Raw genomic sequence first — 18281 nt, 5'->3', positions numbered from 1 at the left:
GGTGTAAACAGTTAAGGAAACAGAGGGTCTGGTGTAATGGTGAAGATAGCAATCATGGAAAATGAGTTAAGGTCAGGTATGATATTAAAATGAATTTGAAAATAAGGCTGTAGCTAAAGTCTAAAGTTACTGAATGCTCAAACCAGGGTGTTACACGGCATGGAGGAGAAAAATGACATTGATCTTGAATGTGTTTGGCTGGGAACTGGAGGGAAAGTTTAAGTGGCGAGTCACAGGTAGCTTGGACGAGCATCGCCGACAAATGCAGCAAAACAGTCGCCTAGCCTACATTTGGTTTCCCAAGTGTAGAGGAGCCATTGCCTTGGGCAGCAAATTCTTTTGGGCCTCCTTATCTCGAGAGACAATGGGTTGGGCAGCAAATACAGTATACCAAATTACAGGAAGTACATTTAAATTGTTGCCTCTGTCCTGCTCAGTCATCACAGAGAAGCACCTTTGGCTTACAAGACCTCTATTAACCTCCCCCTCTGTTATCATACCAGCTGGCAGTCAGCAACTAAGCAGCAAGTTACTATACTTTGTAGAAGTCATCCAATTAGAACATCAATGGGTAGAATTAGGCTGCCTTTATTGTCAATCCCAAGATATGCCAAGATGGTAGTGTTGGGCTGCCTTCTTGAACCACACATATTTTGTACAATTATTTTCTCAAGAAGGGCATTAAGACTGGAATCAGACATGTGACATGTTCCCTTCCCTGAAGTACATTAGTGATTCAGTCAGTTCTTCTTTTTAAAAACACATTCTGGCATGTTTCATTTTTGTTCTACTGCCAGCCACACATTACCAACTCTATTCAATTTAGATAACTTTCCAGTTGCTAGTTCAGTACCAAAGCCACTCCATTCCTAACTAAGAAATGTTTCAACAAAATTTCTTAAATGCAAGTGATTATACTGAACAAATGTACTTACCAAATACAGCAGGAAAGTGTGCAGGCCTGTCCCAAGTCCAACAGAAGACAGAATGCCCAAGCCTACCCAGTAGGCACACCACAAAAACTTCTTTTCCACAAAACGCACATACTGTCAAAAGGAAGAAAATGGGCAAAATTACCAATTCATATTGTGCCTTTAAACTTTAAAGACATCCCAATGGTCAAATCTAAATAAGAATAGGAGATTTTAGCACAATGATTTATACACTAGTTTCAAGGACAAACTATGAAAAGGTGGCTTTTAGATTGCAAGGGGTCAGCTCCAGCACAGGAAAGGCTGTGAATTCATGAATAAAAACATTACTTTAAAAAAAAATGTGGCAATGTGTATTAACCCACCAGATTAGCTACACATTAGTAGTTTATTGTCCTTTTTAAGGGCAGATTAAGCTATACCAAAAAGTTGGGTGGGGGGTAGAGAAACAAAATTAGCAGAATGTTTAGTGTTGCTGATAGAGCTATTTAGTTCTACTGACTTAAGCACAAGGTTAAGATTTGGAAATAGCTGTGCAAATGTGACTGCAGAGATGGTGGCTGATTGAGATATGCCAGTGTAGCTGATTGACGACTAACCATCAGAAACGAAAGTGAAGCCTTTTTCATCTTGCTCACTTGAAAGTCTGGATTCATGCCGGGGGTCACCACAGCCTGCTTTTGTTGCTGTCTGCTACACCCACACACGTTGCTCAGGCTGGGTCATTGAACGGTGATCAGGAACAGAAATGGACCCTGCCAGAGATCAGCTAACTCCGTATTTGGAACCTTCCTGATGCGTATCACTAAGCACCACACCTAATGCTGCGGTTAGCCACTGAACTAAGAGTTACTAGATCTACCCTGTCATTTAAGGAGTTCAAATTTAATTAAAGGAGGAGATGTTATCACATCATACATATACACACACACATCAAGAAACTAATTTGAAGTTTCAAGAACTGCATCATTGGATATTTAAATACTATGCAACTTCCATTTTTTCCCTCCTCCTTCCATTTTTTTTTTTAAAAAGCAGCTCAACAAGTTTATGGATCCCTAGAATAAAAGACAAACAATGATCAAGACAGGAATCAGGATTGGTTTCATTCAAGAACTTGCATGCAGCAAATTTACTGGTGATGGGTAATTTTACATGGTGCACTTTTGCTGATGGTTGAAGAGACCAAACAGAGAGGCAGGTTATGTCATAAGTGCCACATGAGGTGGTTATCAGGTGGCGTTGTGGGATACTGCTTTTGGCGTTGCTGCCTGCTGTCAAGCTGCTATAGCCACTGATGGTCATGCTGGTGCACACTGACCCACAGGTAATGTCACCACTTCCCTCTGTTGTTGGCTAGTGTCTCCCATGTGTGCAAATCAATAGTTAGGACCTTCATGTCACACTTGCAAGCATTCTTGAAGTGGAGCTTTGGGCATCCTACTGGTCTTCTGGCTTCATCTACCTCCCCATACAGAACATCCTTGGGAATGCGTCAGTCTTCCATCCTGCGAACATGCCCGAGCCAGCGAAGTCACCTTTGCTTGAAGAGCGCAAGCATACTTGGAAGATTTGCCTTTGAGAGGTCCTTCCGCGAGATGCCAGGAATGTGCCGCAGGGGAAGAAACCTTGATCAGTGGCCTTTGATTCTGTTCCAGGTAGGTTTTGAGTAAAACTGCTGTAACCAATTCTAGAGCTTCTGGCCAGGGAGCGTGTAACACCGTTCGGGTGGTGGTGAAGGATAAGGAAGGAGGTGCACCTGTGGACCGTACCTTCTTCAATAAGAAAATCCTTATTGATTTCTGTGGATTCCAAGCTGCGGACATCTTCTGCCTGCAGGACTTCCCCAGCAGTGGAAATTTCAACATGACGTTCGAGCACATGGCGGGATGCATCAAGTTCCTGAAGGTGTTCAAGGAGAAGGAAAACCAGGCACTGCTGTCGATCCTCACAGTGTAGCCACTCTTCACGCTGCCGTCGCAACATGACCGGGTGATGACAAATCACTTCTCTAACCCCCATGTTCCTGTTGTGGATGTACTCACCTTCCTCGCCAAGTACGTAGACGAGGCTGGCAGCAGCACTGATGTCAAGGACCCATTTGGGATTTCGACCAGTAAGCGACAGGTCAAGGCGACCTTGAAGGTCGAGGCCAATGGAGCCATCATCCATCCTACCCACAGCTTTGCTATCGGGGGAGGTCAAGGCTTCTTGGTCTATGCAGGCAGCCCAGAGTTTGTCGCACCTGTGGCAAATCTGGTCATGTGGCAGCTAACTGCAGCACAGTCGTCTGCAAGAACTGCAAGAAGGAAGGCCATCAGACCAAGGACTGTAAGCAGAGTAAGTGCTGCAACCTGTGTGGTGAGGCAGGCCACCTCTAAAAAAAAAAAAAAAAACCTGCCCCAAACGTTGCCTCAGATATGCTCAAGCAGCAAGGTCCAAGGAAAGGCCGGGAAAAGGAACGACAAAGGCTTCCGGTGCTGGGAAGGAGACAAACAACCCTCTCCACAGCGAGGAAAATCTACCTGAGAAGAAAGAGGAGGCAGCTGCAACCAGCGACCCAACACCGACCCCGTGCCCAGAAACCCCTCCTCCACAGACAGATTCAATGGAGGAGGCAGCAGCAGATGGACAAACTGGTCAATGGCAAGTGGTACAAAGGAAAACCACAAAGAAAAAACCTCCAAAAAAGGAACAGGCCACCACCCAAACCAGTGGCAAGAGGAGGCTACTGTCTGAGACAGACTACAGCAGCTCCTCCTCATTGGACGAGGAAGGGCTGGATCGACGGCACCTGCAAAAGATGCGGCAGAACTCAAAGGAGCTAGAAGATAAAGCCCCCCCCCCGTCAGGGGCATTGGAAGCTGTGATGGGCCCGGCACGCCCCTAACCCAAAGTGCTGAACCCAGTGACATGCCCAGAGCACCCCAGCTCCGGGACACCGTGAGCAAAGAAGCGTCTGGCACACTCCAGCTCCGGAAGCCGGGAGCAGTGATGTCTTAGAGGAGGAACAGAGGGGAAAGCCACCAACATCAGAGAACAGCCCAAGCCTTGCTGCCTACAAGAACCACCCCCCACCCCCCCCCACCCCCAATGAGAAACCAGGAGGGATTTCTGAGCCCAACAAATGTGAAACAGCTTGTGCACACTATGGGTATGCAGGAACATACCCAAGGACTGGGACTAGCAAGGACAACTGGTGCGGGAAGCAACAACTAACTTAATAATGGGTATAAAGATTGCTTCGATTAACATGCGTAGCATTAAATCCACAACGTGTTGTGTTTCAACCTTGGACTACCTCCCCAAGGTCAAAGCCGACCTGCTGTTTCTGCAGGAGTGTGGAACACCACACCTCAGCACCTACAGGCAGTGATTCATGATGGTGGTCCCACAGGCCAATCTGGTCAGGGGGTAATGATTCCCGTTCCTCCGGCCTGGGTATTCTGCTGCAGGGAGGTAACTTCACCATCTCCGAAGTTAAGGAGCTGGTGGGCGGCTGCTTCCTTGTAGCAGATGTAATGTACAACAATGCTCCGCTCAATCAACATGTACGCCCCAGTTCAATGCAGTGAGCGGCTGACCGTCTTCCAGCAGCTCCCACTGCTGCTGGCGACGTCCAGGCCGGTCATTCTAGGCGGTGACGTCAACTGCATCATCGATGCAGCTGGACAATCTGGCAGTGACAACAAATGGGACGCCACATCCAGATTCCTAATGGAAAAACAGTAAAAGATGCCAAGCTGCACGACGTCTTCAGCAAACCTGCAGACGGAGCGCAGCGTAGATACACCTGGTCAAGATCGGACGGGTCTGCCTGTTCCAGGATTGACTTCCTGTTTGTGTCCCGTGCTATCCTGGTCAGATCCATTGAAGACAAGCCGCTGTTCTCTGACCATTGCCTCTTACTGGCCGACTGTCACTTACAGGACGACCAGCGGGTTGGCAGGGGGACATGAAAGCTCAATGCTACACTGCTAACCCTAGAGAACGTTGAGGAACTCAAAAGGGATTACAAAGGTTGAAGGACCGTGAAACCCCTCTTTGAGTCTCCAGTTCACTGGTGGGAGGCGACCAACTAGAACATCAAGAGGTTCTTTATCCTCAAAGGGGTTCAGAGGGCGAGAGAGAGACAGAGGAAAAATGTCCCGACTCCAGAAAAGAATGCAAATTCTGCTCCGGCTGCAGTCGATGGGGGTCGAGGTCAAGGAGGACCTCCAAGAGGTGGAGAGCCAGCAGGCCTCGCTCTTTGCCACGGAGGCCCCAAAAATGATCTTCCGGTCCAGAGTCCGCTCTATTGAGTAGGATGAGATGTGCTCGCGTTACTTCTTCCAAAAGGTACACAGAGAGAGCTCTGTGATCAGCAGCCTGAAGGAAGAGGATGGCTCGGTAACGTCTTCGCAGTCCAACATACTAAGGATCAGTAAATCCTTTTATGCTGGGCTGTACAACGTGAAGTGCACGGACAGCACAGCTTCCCAGTCCTTCCAGTCATCTATCACGGAGGTCTTAGATGACAGCATGAAGGAGAGACTGGACAAACCGCTAACTCTGGATGAGCTGACAAACGCCGTCCGGTCCTTGGAGACGAGTAAAACTCCCGGAAGCGACGGCGTACCGCTTGAGTTGTATTCGGCCCTGTGGGACTGGGTCAGCCCAGACTTGCAAGAAGTATACGAGTGTATGCTTCTGGCCGCAAGCATGTCAGAATCCATGACGACAGGCATCATTGCCCTCATCTACAAGCAGAAGCGGGAGAGGGCGGAAATCAGAAATTGGTGGCCCATCTCACTGCTTAATGTTGATACAAGATTCTGTCCAAAGTCATCACCAGTCGGGTCAAGTCTGCTCTGGAGTTGGTGATTCACCCTGATCAGACCTGCGCTGTACCCGGCAGGAATATCGCGGACAGTCTTGCGCTACTCAGGGATACGATCGCCTATGTACTGGACAGGAGGGTGGACACCTGCCTCATCAGCTTGGACCAGGAGAAGGCTTTTGACAGGATATCGCACACCTACATGATGGACTTGCTCTCCAAAATGGGGTTTGGGGAGGGAATCTGTAATTGGATCAAACTGCTCTACACAAACATCAGTAGCGCAGTCTGAATCAATGGGTGGGAATCAGAAAGTTTCCTGATCCAATCTGGAGTCAGACAGGACTGTCCTCTCTCCAGTCTTGTTTGTTTGCTGTATTGAACCTTTTCCTGAGTCCATTAGGAAGGATGCGGGCATAAGAGGGGTGACAATCCCAGGCAGCAGAGACACTCAGGTGAAACCCTCCCTGTACATGGATGACGTCGCCGTTTTCTGCTCGGATCCGCCGTCCGTGCGCAGACTGATGAGCATCTGCGACCAGTTCAAACTGGTCTCGGGAGACAAAGTCAACCACCGCAAGAGTGAGGCCATGTTCTTTGGGAACTGGGCTGACTGATCCTTTGTCCCCTTCGCTGTCAGGTCAGACTACCTGAAGGTGCTGGGGATATGCTTCGGAAGAGCTGGGGCATGCGCCAAAACTTGGAAGGAGCGAGTAGCCAGGGTACACCTGAGCATGTGGGAGCAGCGATCTCTCTCCATTGTGGGCAAGAACCTGGTCATCAGATGCGAGGCACTCACGTTGTTGCTGTACGTGGCGCAGGTCTGGCCCATACCCAACTTCTGCCCCGTGGCAGTCACCCAATCCATTTTCCACTTTATCTGGGGATCCAAAATGGACCGGATCCGGAGAGACACGATGTTCAAACCTCAGGATCGGAGGGGAAAAATGTACCCAACGTCGCCCGCGTCCTGAGACCACCTTCATGTGCGGCTGCATCAAGCTGTGCGTACAGCCCCAATACACAAACACCAAGTGTCATGACGTGCGAGTTTCTATCTGTCCCCGGTGTTGCGAAGGATGGGTCTGGTCATATTGCCACGGAACGCTCCATCCAGTTGGACTTTGTCATACCACCTATCCTTCGTGGGAAAGTTTCTGGGGGAAAACACCTTTGACCACCATCAGGCAGCGGTCTGCATGGAATGTCCTCAAGGCCCTACGGGAAAAGGAGATGGTGGATCCTATCAGATGGTTCCCCGAGTAGACTGCCAAAGTCATTTGGCAGAATGCCTCATCACCAGAACTTTCAAACAAGAACCAAGACGTAGCATGGCTGGTAGTGAGAAGGGCCCTCCCTGTCAGATCCTTCCTGCACGCCCGGAGTCTCGCCCCCTCCACAAGCTGCCCTTGAAGTGGCTGCGGTGGGGAAGAAACAGTTGCCCACCTCCTTCTGGAATGTGTTCTTGTAAAGCAGGTGTGGAAAGAGATGCAGTGGTTTTTGTCGAGGTTCATCCCAAGCACCTCTAACACAGGAGTCTGTGCTGTACGGGCTGTTCCCAGGGACGCAAACCGAGGTAAACATCAACTGCTGCTGGAGGACCATCAACTCAGTGAAAGACGCTCTTTGGTCTGCCCGAAACTTGCTGGTCTTCCAGCGCAAAGAGTTGTCCATGACCGAATGTTGCAGACTGGCACATTCCAAGGTCCAGGACTACGTGCTGAGGGACGCACTAAAGCTTGGGGCAGCCGCTGCAAAGGCTCAATGGGGAAAGACCAATGTGTAAGGTCCTCCCACCAAAGTGAACTGAGGGGCTGGCCCCTTGGGAAACCCCTCGGGCTGTCTACACCAAATACGGGTTTGCTGTAAAATGTACATGGCAGATCAATTGGAATGGAAGGATTGTGAGGCAACTCATTCCTGTATTGAAGAAAACTGATTTCCTTTGCACTTTTTGGAATGTCAACTTGGCGTTGTTTTGAACTGTTTTGTAATGTATTTTTTTAAAAACAGATTTTTATGAATAAAGTATATTTTGGGGAAAAAAGTGTCACAGATATCGAAGGTGAAAATCGTCGAGCATCCTTTCTTGATAGCTGCAAGTCGTCCATGCTTCACATTCATACAAGATGATGAGAACACAGGCCTCATAAATCTGTATCTTGGTCCTAAGCGTCAGTTTGTTGTTTTTCCACGAGTTTCATGAGTTGGCCAAACATAGTAGGTGCTTTCCCAGTGTGTGTCAAGCTCTGCATCAAAAGTCAGATTGTCTGTCACCAGATTGGCACCGCAGCCTCACAGCTCCAACGAGCCGGGTACAGTTCTGGGTACTGCCTGTGTGGAGTTTGCAAGTTCTCCCTGTGACCGCGTGCGTTTCCACCGGGTGCTCCGGTTTCCTTTTTTTAAATTCATTCATGGGATGTGGGCATCGCTGGCCAGGCTAGCATTTATTGCCCATCCCTAATTGCCCTTGAGAAGGTAATGGTGAGCTGCTGTCTTGAACCGCTGCAGTCCATTTGGGGTAGGTACACCCACAGTGCAGTTAGGAAGGGAGTTCCAGGATTTTGACCCAGTGACAGTGAAGGAACGGCGATATAGTTCTAAGTCAGGATGGTGTGTGACTTGGAGGGGAACTTGCAGGTGGTGATGTTCCCATGTATTTGCTGCCCTTGTCCTTCTAGTTGGTACAGGTCACGGGTTTGGAAGGTGCTGCCTAAGGAGCCTTGGTGCATTGCTGCAGTGCATCTTGTAGATGGTACACACTGCTGCCACTGTGCGTCGGTGGTGGAGGGAGTGAATGTTTGTAGATGGGGTGCCAATCAAGCGGGCTGCTTTGTCCTGGATAGTGTCGAGCTTCTTGAGTGTTGTTGGAGCTGCACCCATCCAGGCAAGTGGAGAGTATTCCATCACACTCCTGTCTTGTGCCTTGTAGATGGCGGACAGGCTTTGGGGAGTCAGGAGGTGAGCTACTCGCCTCAGGATTCCTAGCCTCTGATCTGCTCTTGTAGCCACGGTATTTATATGGCTACTCCAGTTCAGTTCCTTGTCAATGGTAGCCCCTAGGATGCTGATAGTGGGGGATTCAGCAATGGTAATGCCGTTGAATGTTAAGGGGAGATGGTTAGATTCTCTCTTGTTGGAGATGGTCATTGCCTGGCACTTGTGTGGCACGAATGTTACTTGCCACTTATCAGCCCAAGCCTGGATATTGTCCAGGTCTTGCTGCATTTCTACACAGACTGCTTCAGTATCTGAGGAGTCACGAATGGTACTGAACATTGTGCAATCATCAGCGAACATCCCCACTTCTGACCTTATGATTGAAGGAAGGTCATTGATGAAGCAGCTGAAGATGGTTGGGCCGAGGACACTACCCTGAGGAACTCCTGCAGTGATGTCCTGGAGCTCCGATGATTGACCTCCAACAACCACAACCATCTTCCTTTGTGCTAGGTATTACTCCAGCCAACGAAGGGTTTTTCCCCTGAATCCCATTGACAGTTTTGCAAGGGCTCCTTGTTGCCATACTCGGTCAAATGCTGCCTTGATGTCAAGGGCAGTCACTCTCACCTCACTGCTTGAGTTCAGCTCTTTTGTCCATGTTTGAACCAAGGCTGTAATGAGGTCAGGTGCTGAGTGGCCCTGGCGGAACCCAAACTGAGCGTCACTGAGCAGGTTATTGCTAAGCAAGTGCCACTTGATGGCACTGTTGATGACACCTTCCATCACTTTACTGATGATTGAGAGTAGGCGGATGGGGCGGTAACTGGCTGGGTTGGACTTGTCCTGCTTTGTGTGTACAGGACATACCTGGGCAATTTTCCACATTGTAGGGTAGATGCCAGTGTTGTAGCTGTACTGGAACAGCTTGGCTAGGGGCACAGCAAGTTCTGGAGCACAGGTCTTCAGTACTATTGCCGGAATATTGTCAGGGCCCATAGCCTTTGCAGTATCCAGTGCCTTCAGTCGTTTCTTGATGTCATGCGGAGTGAATCGAATTGGCTGAAGTCTGGCATCTGTGATGCTGGGGACTTCAGGAGGAGGCCGAGATGGATCAACAACTCGGCACTTCTGGCTGAAGATTGTTGCAAATGCTTCAGCCTCATTTTTCGCACTGATGTGCTGGGCTCCCCCATCATTGAGGATGGGGATATTTGTAGAGCCACCTCCTCCAGTTAGTTGTTTAACTGTCCACCACCATTCACGGCTGCATGTGGCAGGACTGCAGAGCTTAGATCTGATCCGTTGGTTATGGGATCGCTTAGCTCTGTCTATCGCATGCTGCTTACGCAGTTTGGCATGCAGATAGTCCTGGGTTGTAGCTTCACCAGGTTGACACCTCATTTTGAGGTATGCCTGGTGTTGCTCCTGGCATGCCCTCCTGCACTCTTCATTGAACCAGGGTTGGTCTCCTGGCTTGACGGTAATGGTAGACTGAGGGATATGCCGGGCCATGAGGTTACAGATTGTGGTCGAGTACAATTCTGCTGCTGCTGATGGCCCACAGCACCATCATGGATGCCCTAGTTTTGCATTGCTAGATCTGTTCGAAATCTATCCCATTTAGCACGGTGATAGTGCCACACAACACGATGGACGGTATCCTCAATGTGAATGCGGGACTTCATCTCCACAAGGACTGTGCGGTGGTCACTCCTACCAATACTGTCATGGACAGAAGCATCTGCGGCAGGCAGATTGGTGAGGACGAGGTCAAGTATGCTTTTCCCTCGTGTTGGTTCCCCCACCATCTGCCGCAGACCCAGTCTAGCAGCTATGTCCTTTAGGACTCGGCCAGCTTGGTCAGTAGTGGTGCTACTGAGCCACTCTTGGTGATGGACATTAAAGTCCCCCACCCAGAGTACATTTTGTGCCCTTGCCACCCTCAGTGCTTCCTCCAAGTGGTGTTCAACATGGAGGAGTACTGACTCATCAGCTGAGGGAGGACGGTAGGTGGTAATCAGTAGGAGGTTACCTTGCCCATGTTTAACCTGATGCCATGAGACGTCATGTGGTCCGGAGTCGATGTTGAGGACTCCCAGGGCAACTCCCTCCCTACTGTATACCACTGTGCCACCACCTCTGCTGGGTCTGTCCTGCCGGTGGGACAGGACATACCCGGGGATGGTGATGGCAGTGTCTGGGACATTGTCTGTAAGGTATGATTCCGTGAGTATGACTATGTCAGGCTGTTGCTTGACTAGTCTGTGGGACAGCTCTCCCAACTTTGGCACAAGCCCCCAGATGCTCCTAAGGAGGACTTTGCAGGGTCAACAGGGCTGGGTTTGCCGTTGTCGTTTCCGGTGCCTAGGTCGATGCCGGGTGGTCCGTCCGGTTTCATTCCTTTTTATTGACTTTGTAGCGGTTAGGTGCAACTGAGTGACTTGCTAGGCCATTTCAGAGGGCATGTAAGAGTTAACCACATTGCTGTGGGTCTGGAATCACATGTAGGCCAGACCAGGTAAGGACAGCAGATTTCCTTCCCTAAAGGACATTAGTGAACCAGATGGGTTTTAACAACAATCGACAATGGTTTCATGGCCATCATTAGACTAGCTTTTAATTCCAGATTTATTCATTAGATTCAAATTCCACCTTCTGCTGTGGTGGGATTCGAACCCATGTCCCCAGAGAAATACCCTGGGCCTCTGGGTTACTAGTCCAGTGATAATACCACTACGCCACCGCCAAAGACTTGCAGGTTGATGAGTAAATTGGCCATTGTAAAATGCCCCTAGTGTAGGTAGGTGGTGGAGAATATGGGATTAATGTACGAGGGGATGTGGTAGGGAATATGGGATTAATGTAGAATTAGTATAAATGGGTGGCTGATGGTCGGCACAGACTTGGTGGGCCAAAGGGCCTGTTTCAATGCTGTATCTCTCTATGACTATGACTCTATGGACCCAGGGTAGCAAAATTTGCTAACCACATCCAGCAGAGTGTTGTTTAGTGTGATCGAGGACAGAGATGTGATCCCCTGTCCCATAACTACAGTTTTCTTGAAGTTTATAGCAATGCAGAACAGGTTACAAATATGGAAGAGACAATCCATGAGTCTTTGTAGCTGAGTTTCTGTGTGGTCGACGAGGATCACAGGAACGTGATCAGACAAAAATTTAAAGCTTTGGACAAGAGATGCAGGGGGGTGTGAGGAAGAGCTTTTTTGTATAGCGAGTTGTAATGACCTGGAACACACTGCCTAACAGGGTGGTGGAAGCAGAGATGATCAATGGTTTCGAAAGGAAATTGGTTAGGCACTTGAGGGAAATAAGCATGCAGGGTTGTGGGGATATACAGGGGGAAATGGGACTGACTGGATTACTCTACAAAAAGCCAACATGGAATCGATGGGTTGAATGGCCTCCTTCTGTGCTGCAATGATCATTACTTTATTACTAATACTGAGCTAAAGGAGAAGATATTTTAGTTACCTACCCAAGCTTGGACAAAGACGTGGGTTCTAAGAAGGGTCTTAAAGGGAGAGGGAAATTGAGAAATAGAGAGGTTTAGAGAGACATTTAAGGTGATATTTCAGAATACACAGAATTAGATACATTCCAATGAAAAAGAAAAATTCCAAGGGGGGGTGACCCACCATCCATGGTTAACTAAAACAGTTAAAGATAGTATCAAACTGAAAGAAAAAGCATATAATTGCGCAAAGATGGGTGGCAGGTCAGAAGATTGGACAGAAAATAATAAACAGCAATGAGTGACTAAAAGATTGATAAGGAAGGTAAAATTAGAGTATGAGAGAAAGCTAGCTATAAAGACAGAGAGTAAGAGTTTCTATAGATATTTTTAAAAAGTGTTAACAAAGTGAACGTTGGTCCATAGAAAGTGAGCCTGGGGAATTAATAATGGATAATAAGGAGATGGCAGATGATCTGAACAGGTATTTTGCATCAGTCTTCACTATTGAGGATACAAGTAACATCCCAGAATTAGCTGGGAGTCAGGAAATGGAAGGGAGGGAGGAACTCAAGAAAATTACAATCACCAGGGAAGTGGTACTGAACAAATTGTTGGAGCTGTGGGCTGACAAGTCCCGGGTCCTGATGGACCTCATCCTAGGGTGTTAAAAGAAGTGGCTAGTGAGATAGTTGATGCGTTAGTTTTAATTTTCCAAAATTCCCTAGATTGAGGAAAGATTCCGCTAGACTGGAAAATAGCGAATGTAACTCCTTTATTCAAAAAGGGAGACAGAAAGCAGGAAACTACTGGCCAGTTAGCTTAACATCTGTCTTAGGGAAAATGTTAGAAGCTATTATTAAAGACATTATAGCAAGGCACTTAGAAAAGTTGAAGGTAATCAGGCAGAGTCAACATGGTTTTGTTAAAGGGAAATTATATTTAACGAATTTATTGGAGTTCTTTGAGGGAGTTACTTGTGCTGTGGATGAAGGGGAACCGGTGGATGTATTGTACTTAGATTTCCAGAAGGCATTGGATGAGGTGCCACATCAAAGGTCATTGAAAAAAACAAAAGCTCTGGTGCAGGGGGTAACATATTGGCATGGATAGAAGATTGGATAGCTAACAGGAAACAGAGAGTAAGCATAAATGGGTCATTTTCTGGTTAGCAAGATGTAACGAGTGGTGTGCCACAGGGATCCGTGCTGGGACCTCAACTTTTTACAATGTATATAAATGACTTAGATGAAGGGACCGAAGGTATGGTTGCTAAATTTGCTGATGACACAAAGATAGGTAGGAAAGTAGGTTGTGAAGAGGACATAGGAGGCTACAAAGAGATGTAGATAGTTAAGTGAGTGGGCAAAAATCTGGCAGATTTATAACGTAGGAAAATGCAAACTGTACATTTTGGCAGGAAGAATAAAAAAGAAGCATATTATCCAAATGGAGAGAGATTGCAGAGCTCGAAGATGCAGAGGGATACGGGTGCCCTAGTGCATGAATCGCAAAAGTTTAGTATGCAGGTGCAGCACGTAATTAGGAAAGCTAATAGAAATGCTATTGTTTATCGCAAGGTAAATTGAATACAAAAGTAGGGAGGTCATGCTTCAGCTATACAGGGCATTGGTGAGATCACATCTGGAGTGCTGTGTACATTATTGGTCTCCTTATTTAAAGGAAGGATATAAATGCACTGGGAGCATTTCAGAGAAGGTTTACTAGACTTATACCTGGAATGGGTTGGCTATCTTATGAGGAAAGAATGGACAGGCTAGACTTGTATCTGCTGGAATTTAGAAGAGTAAGAGGTGACTTGATTGAAGCAAGACCTGAGGGGTCTTGACAGGGTGGATGTGGATAGGATGTTTCCCCTTGTGGGAGAACCATGAACCTGGGGTCGCTGTTTAAAAATAAGGGGCACCAGTTTAAGACAGAGATGAGGAGAATTTTTTTCTCAGAGGGTCATGAGTCTTTGGAACTCTCTTCCTCAAAAGGCAGTGGAAGGAGAGTCTTTGAATATGTTTAAGGCAGAGGTAGATACATTCTTGATTAGCAAGGGGTGAAAGCTTATCAGGGGTAGTTGGTAAGATGGAGAAATCAGTTCAGCCATGAACTTATTGAATGGTGGAGCAGGTTCGAGGGGCCGAGTGGCCTACTCCTGCTCCTAATTCATATGTTCGTATGGGAGAGATTTGGAGGAATGCAGTTTTCACAGGGAAGGAGTCCTGGAGATGGTTATAGGGACAGGAGGTGGTAAGTCCATAGAGGGATATGAACACAACAGACTTCAAATTTGAAGAATGGAGGGTTGAGGGCCAAGAAAGGTAAACAAGCAGAAGGGATATTGCGCAAGTAGAATTTAGTACAGGATAGGATACGAAAGAACGAAAATTTATGGAGGCTGGAAGATGGAAGGCTGGCTGAGAGCACAGGAATAGATAAATCTGAAGGTGACAAAAATATGGATGAGCATTTCAGCAGTAGATGGGCTGACGCAATGACAGAGGCAGGAAATGTTAGAGCTGATGGGAGAGGATATGGGATCGAATTCATTGTTCTGAAAGAGATCTTCTACAATCCTTTCATACCCACCACCTTACAGTTTATAGATTTCTAATAGCTGTATTATTGGATGAAGTTTCTCAGTTACGCATCTAAATGGCCAATTGACAAGAACCCATGTGTGGCTGACATTTAGATGCCCATAATATCCGATATCATGATATCAGCCCATGGATACACTGAATTCTACAGGGCAGACTTATTAGCTGGTCTCAGAGCACCACAAAGCGCAGACCAGGAGGGCCAGATCTTTGCTGCCACTGCATTTACAATACTTACTTTGAGTGATGCCATCAACTGATTTCGATCCAGGACGCTGCCATAATGTAGGAAAATCTGGATGCAGATCAAGTAGTACTTTTAAATGAACCAATTAATTTAAGTTACAAATGCATGGCGATAGCAATGCATCAGTCCAAGCCATTAGCTTATTAGTACCCAACAGCTAGGATTGTTTTGTCTAAATTAACTGTTCTTTCTAAGACTTATAGTGCCATTTATTAAGGCTAATGACAATTAATGAGGGGAAAACATTTACAAGGCTATGGGGAAAAAGCAGGAGTGTGGGACTAATCAGTTAGCTCTACCAATGAGCTGGCACAGGCACAATGGCCTCCTTCAGTGCTGTATCATTCTATGATTCTATGAATTGGATAGCAATGTAACAAAAACATCAATTCAATAATTTCAGGAGAAATTGGATAGTAAGAGTGAGTAACTCTGGCTTATTTTCCAAATCTGATTGCATGTCCTCTAGATACTGACAACAGTACATTAAAAAATCAAAGTCCTGATCTACAATCAAAGCAGCATACAGAAACTAGAAAGGTGCATCTAAGTACTGAAACCAAGCAGAACAAAAACTACATTTCTCAAGCGATCTTTAAAAACTCCAGACAGTAGTACACAAAAGAAAATTCTCACTCCAATACAGTAGTGCATTTTCAACATGGGTACCAACTGGGTCAGCCACAAATATCAATGTACAAGTTTAATCAGCTTAAACACTCCATCCTATAAAAAAAAACTTCATCACGGTAAAGCTCTGTTTTATAAGTTGACTAAGATACCTTAGCCTGGTCGTAAACACAACCTAGTTTGGCTGGTTCCAACAATACATTCCAGGTTCCCTGAAGCATTCATCAATATCCGAGTAAACCTGTTCATGGTCAGTGCCGTGAAACAGAATTTGAAGTTGACTATTTTTAATTTGGAAGCCTATTGCTTCTTTAAAATTTCCTCCCTTTCTTTCCTGAAGGCATCAACTCCTGCAGAATTGTGGTTCAAAAAATAACAGTCCACTAGTACTTCAATTAGTCGTCATGCTTTATGACTGAGCCTTGAAGGCAGTGTGGTCTGTTTGACCACACAAAACATTACAGTCTACATGCCTGCACCCTGTACCACATCACGCTACTAAGACAGAAAGCTAAGGCAATCTTTACTGCTAAAGATCAAGAAACTATTCTGGGATAATGATCCAGAGTCCCTTAAATCACTATATTCACGTTTAAAATGTAACCCTAAAGCAACAGGGTTTTATAACTTGGAGACGCATATGGCATTTCTTTCAGAAGAGTTACGCTATCAGGGCCTGCGTTAAAAATCACTATAAAGAATTGCAAGTAACCTATTTTTATCTTCTCATTTTAAGGATTTAATACAGCCTGGTGAGACTGCCAGGGTAACTGACCAGGAAATAATAGTCATTACAGCACAGAAGGAGGCCATTCAGTCCATTGAGTCCAGTCAGTCCCATTCCCCCTGTATATCCCCACAACCCTGCAAGTTTATTTCCCTCAAGTGCCTATCCAATTTCCTTTAGCAATCATTGATCGTCTCTGCTTCCACCACCCTCGTAGGCAGTGTGTTCCAGGGCATTACTACTCGCTATGCAAAAAAGCTCTTCCTCATACACCCCCTGCATCTCTTGTCCAAAACTTTTAATTTGTGTCTCCAGATCCTTGTAGAATCAGCTCATAGGAACGGCTTTTCTTTGTCTACCTTATCTAAACCCGTTACAATCTCTTACACTGCTAACAGATCAGCCCTCTACCTTCTTTGCTCCAAGGAGAACAACCTCAGCTTCTCCAACCTAACCTTGTAGGTAGTTACAACCGGAAGCAACAAACTATCAATTCAGTGCCATCACTCCACAGGTCGCAGCAAATTATTAAGGTTTTCCCACCCAACTGGAAAGCAGCCAAATTAACCACTCTAGTAACCCCCAGAATAAAACACACCAAACCAGGTATCTTTAGACAACAACAAATTAACTTTATTAACACTAAATCTTAAACACTATGATAAACTTATGTCTAAAGACCTTAAACTTCTTATTTTAATCTAACTCCCCTATTCACACAAATACATTCAAAAATCATGGTTAACCAGTTTCTTTTTAAAAATTACATTTTCAAAAATTAGCTGTTTAAGAATAAATCAATAAGTCTTTGTCGGTTACGTTCCTAATGGGTGAGGTATTCTAATGTGAAAATGATCAAATGCTACTCAAAGTCTTCACACAGATTTGATTAAATACTTTGTTCTTGTCAGGCATTCAAAACACTTCGGCTGCAGCAGGCAAACAGTTCTGTCAACGACGAGCACAGCAATAGGTCAACTTGAATTTTAAACCCGACAGTCTCTCAGTTGAAACTTTACTCCGAATTCCAGCAAACAATCAGTCAAGAAAGATTCAATCTTGAAGCAAATGCTTCCTGGCTTGAAAGTAAAGAAAAGGAGTTTGGCTACCTTCAGCGATACAAATGGTCTCCTCAACAAAAAAGGATTTTTTTTCTTTAGGCAATTAACTTGGCCTGTAGCTCATTGTAGAATTTCTGCTGAGAAAGAATAGACAGCTCTTTCCTTCAGCATACTTCGCTAGTGAGTCTCTCAAAACAAACTGGTTCAGACCCATTTTTGCCAATTTTACACACAGTCAAAGCGAAACATTATACCATTTGACCTCTCTCTCCTGCTCTGGCCTAGGGACAGGTGAAGCTGGCACTCTGTGCTCAGTCTTAAAGGCACTCTGTTTTCAAACAGAGTCTTAAAGGCACACACCATTTTTTTTTTTAATCTGAAGAGAAAAATAAATACGGTTCCGTGACGAGGTAAATTTCCACATCCCTGAAACCATTCTGGTAAATCTCCTCTGCACCCTCTCAAGGACCTTCACATCCTTCCTAAAGTGCAATGACCAGAAATAGATGCAATTTTCTAGTTGTGGCCTAACCAGATCTTTATAAAGTTTCAGCATAACTTCTCCACTTTTGCACAAGTGATTTTTTTAAAATTGAGAAACCCTAGTGAAGGGTTGAGGCCCATAGTACCAAGACATCATCAATGTTGAGAAGTCAGGACAGATGATGCCACACCTGGGTTTTGAAAACTGTGTAGAGTGTCGGAGGAAGAGTGAGGAAGGGCAATGGGAAGAATGAGTTAAGAGTCTGTGTTGAGGTACTTCTTCCTTTGCACCTCTGAAATCTGTATTTTAATATATGTTAAATGCTGCTGGTTGTTATGTTACACCAACCAGCAAAAAT

The 18281-nt window shown here is 46.0% G+C and overlaps 1 protein-coding gene across 5 annotated transcripts in view; it reads right to left on the bottom strand.

The window, feature by feature from the left end:
* vmp1 (vacuole membrane protein 1) overlaps positions 1-18281 on the bottom strand; it is a 204266-nt gene that overhangs the window by 136556 nt on the left and 49429 nt on the right. For all 5 annotated transcript variants that reach the window (XM_068010712.1, XM_068010713.1, XM_068010710.1 and 2 more), the window contains exon 5: positions 936-1046. In XM_068010712.1, the coding sequence (XP_067866813.1) occupies positions 936-1046 (111 nt within the window). The remainder of the gene's footprint in view (positions 1-935; positions 1047-18281) is intronic.

Source organism: Heterodontus francisci, chromosome 30 (genome assembly GCF_036365525.1).
Source record: "Heterodontus francisci isolate sHetFra1 chromosome 30, sHetFra1.hap1, whole genome shotgun sequence".
In the NCBI taxonomy this organism is placed as follows: Eukaryota; Metazoa; Chordata; class Chondrichthyes; order Heterodontiformes; family Heterodontidae; genus Heterodontus; species Heterodontus francisci.
The sequence above is the reverse complement of the archived record's forward strand: the minus strand, read 5'-3'. Positions and strand labels throughout refer to the sequence as shown.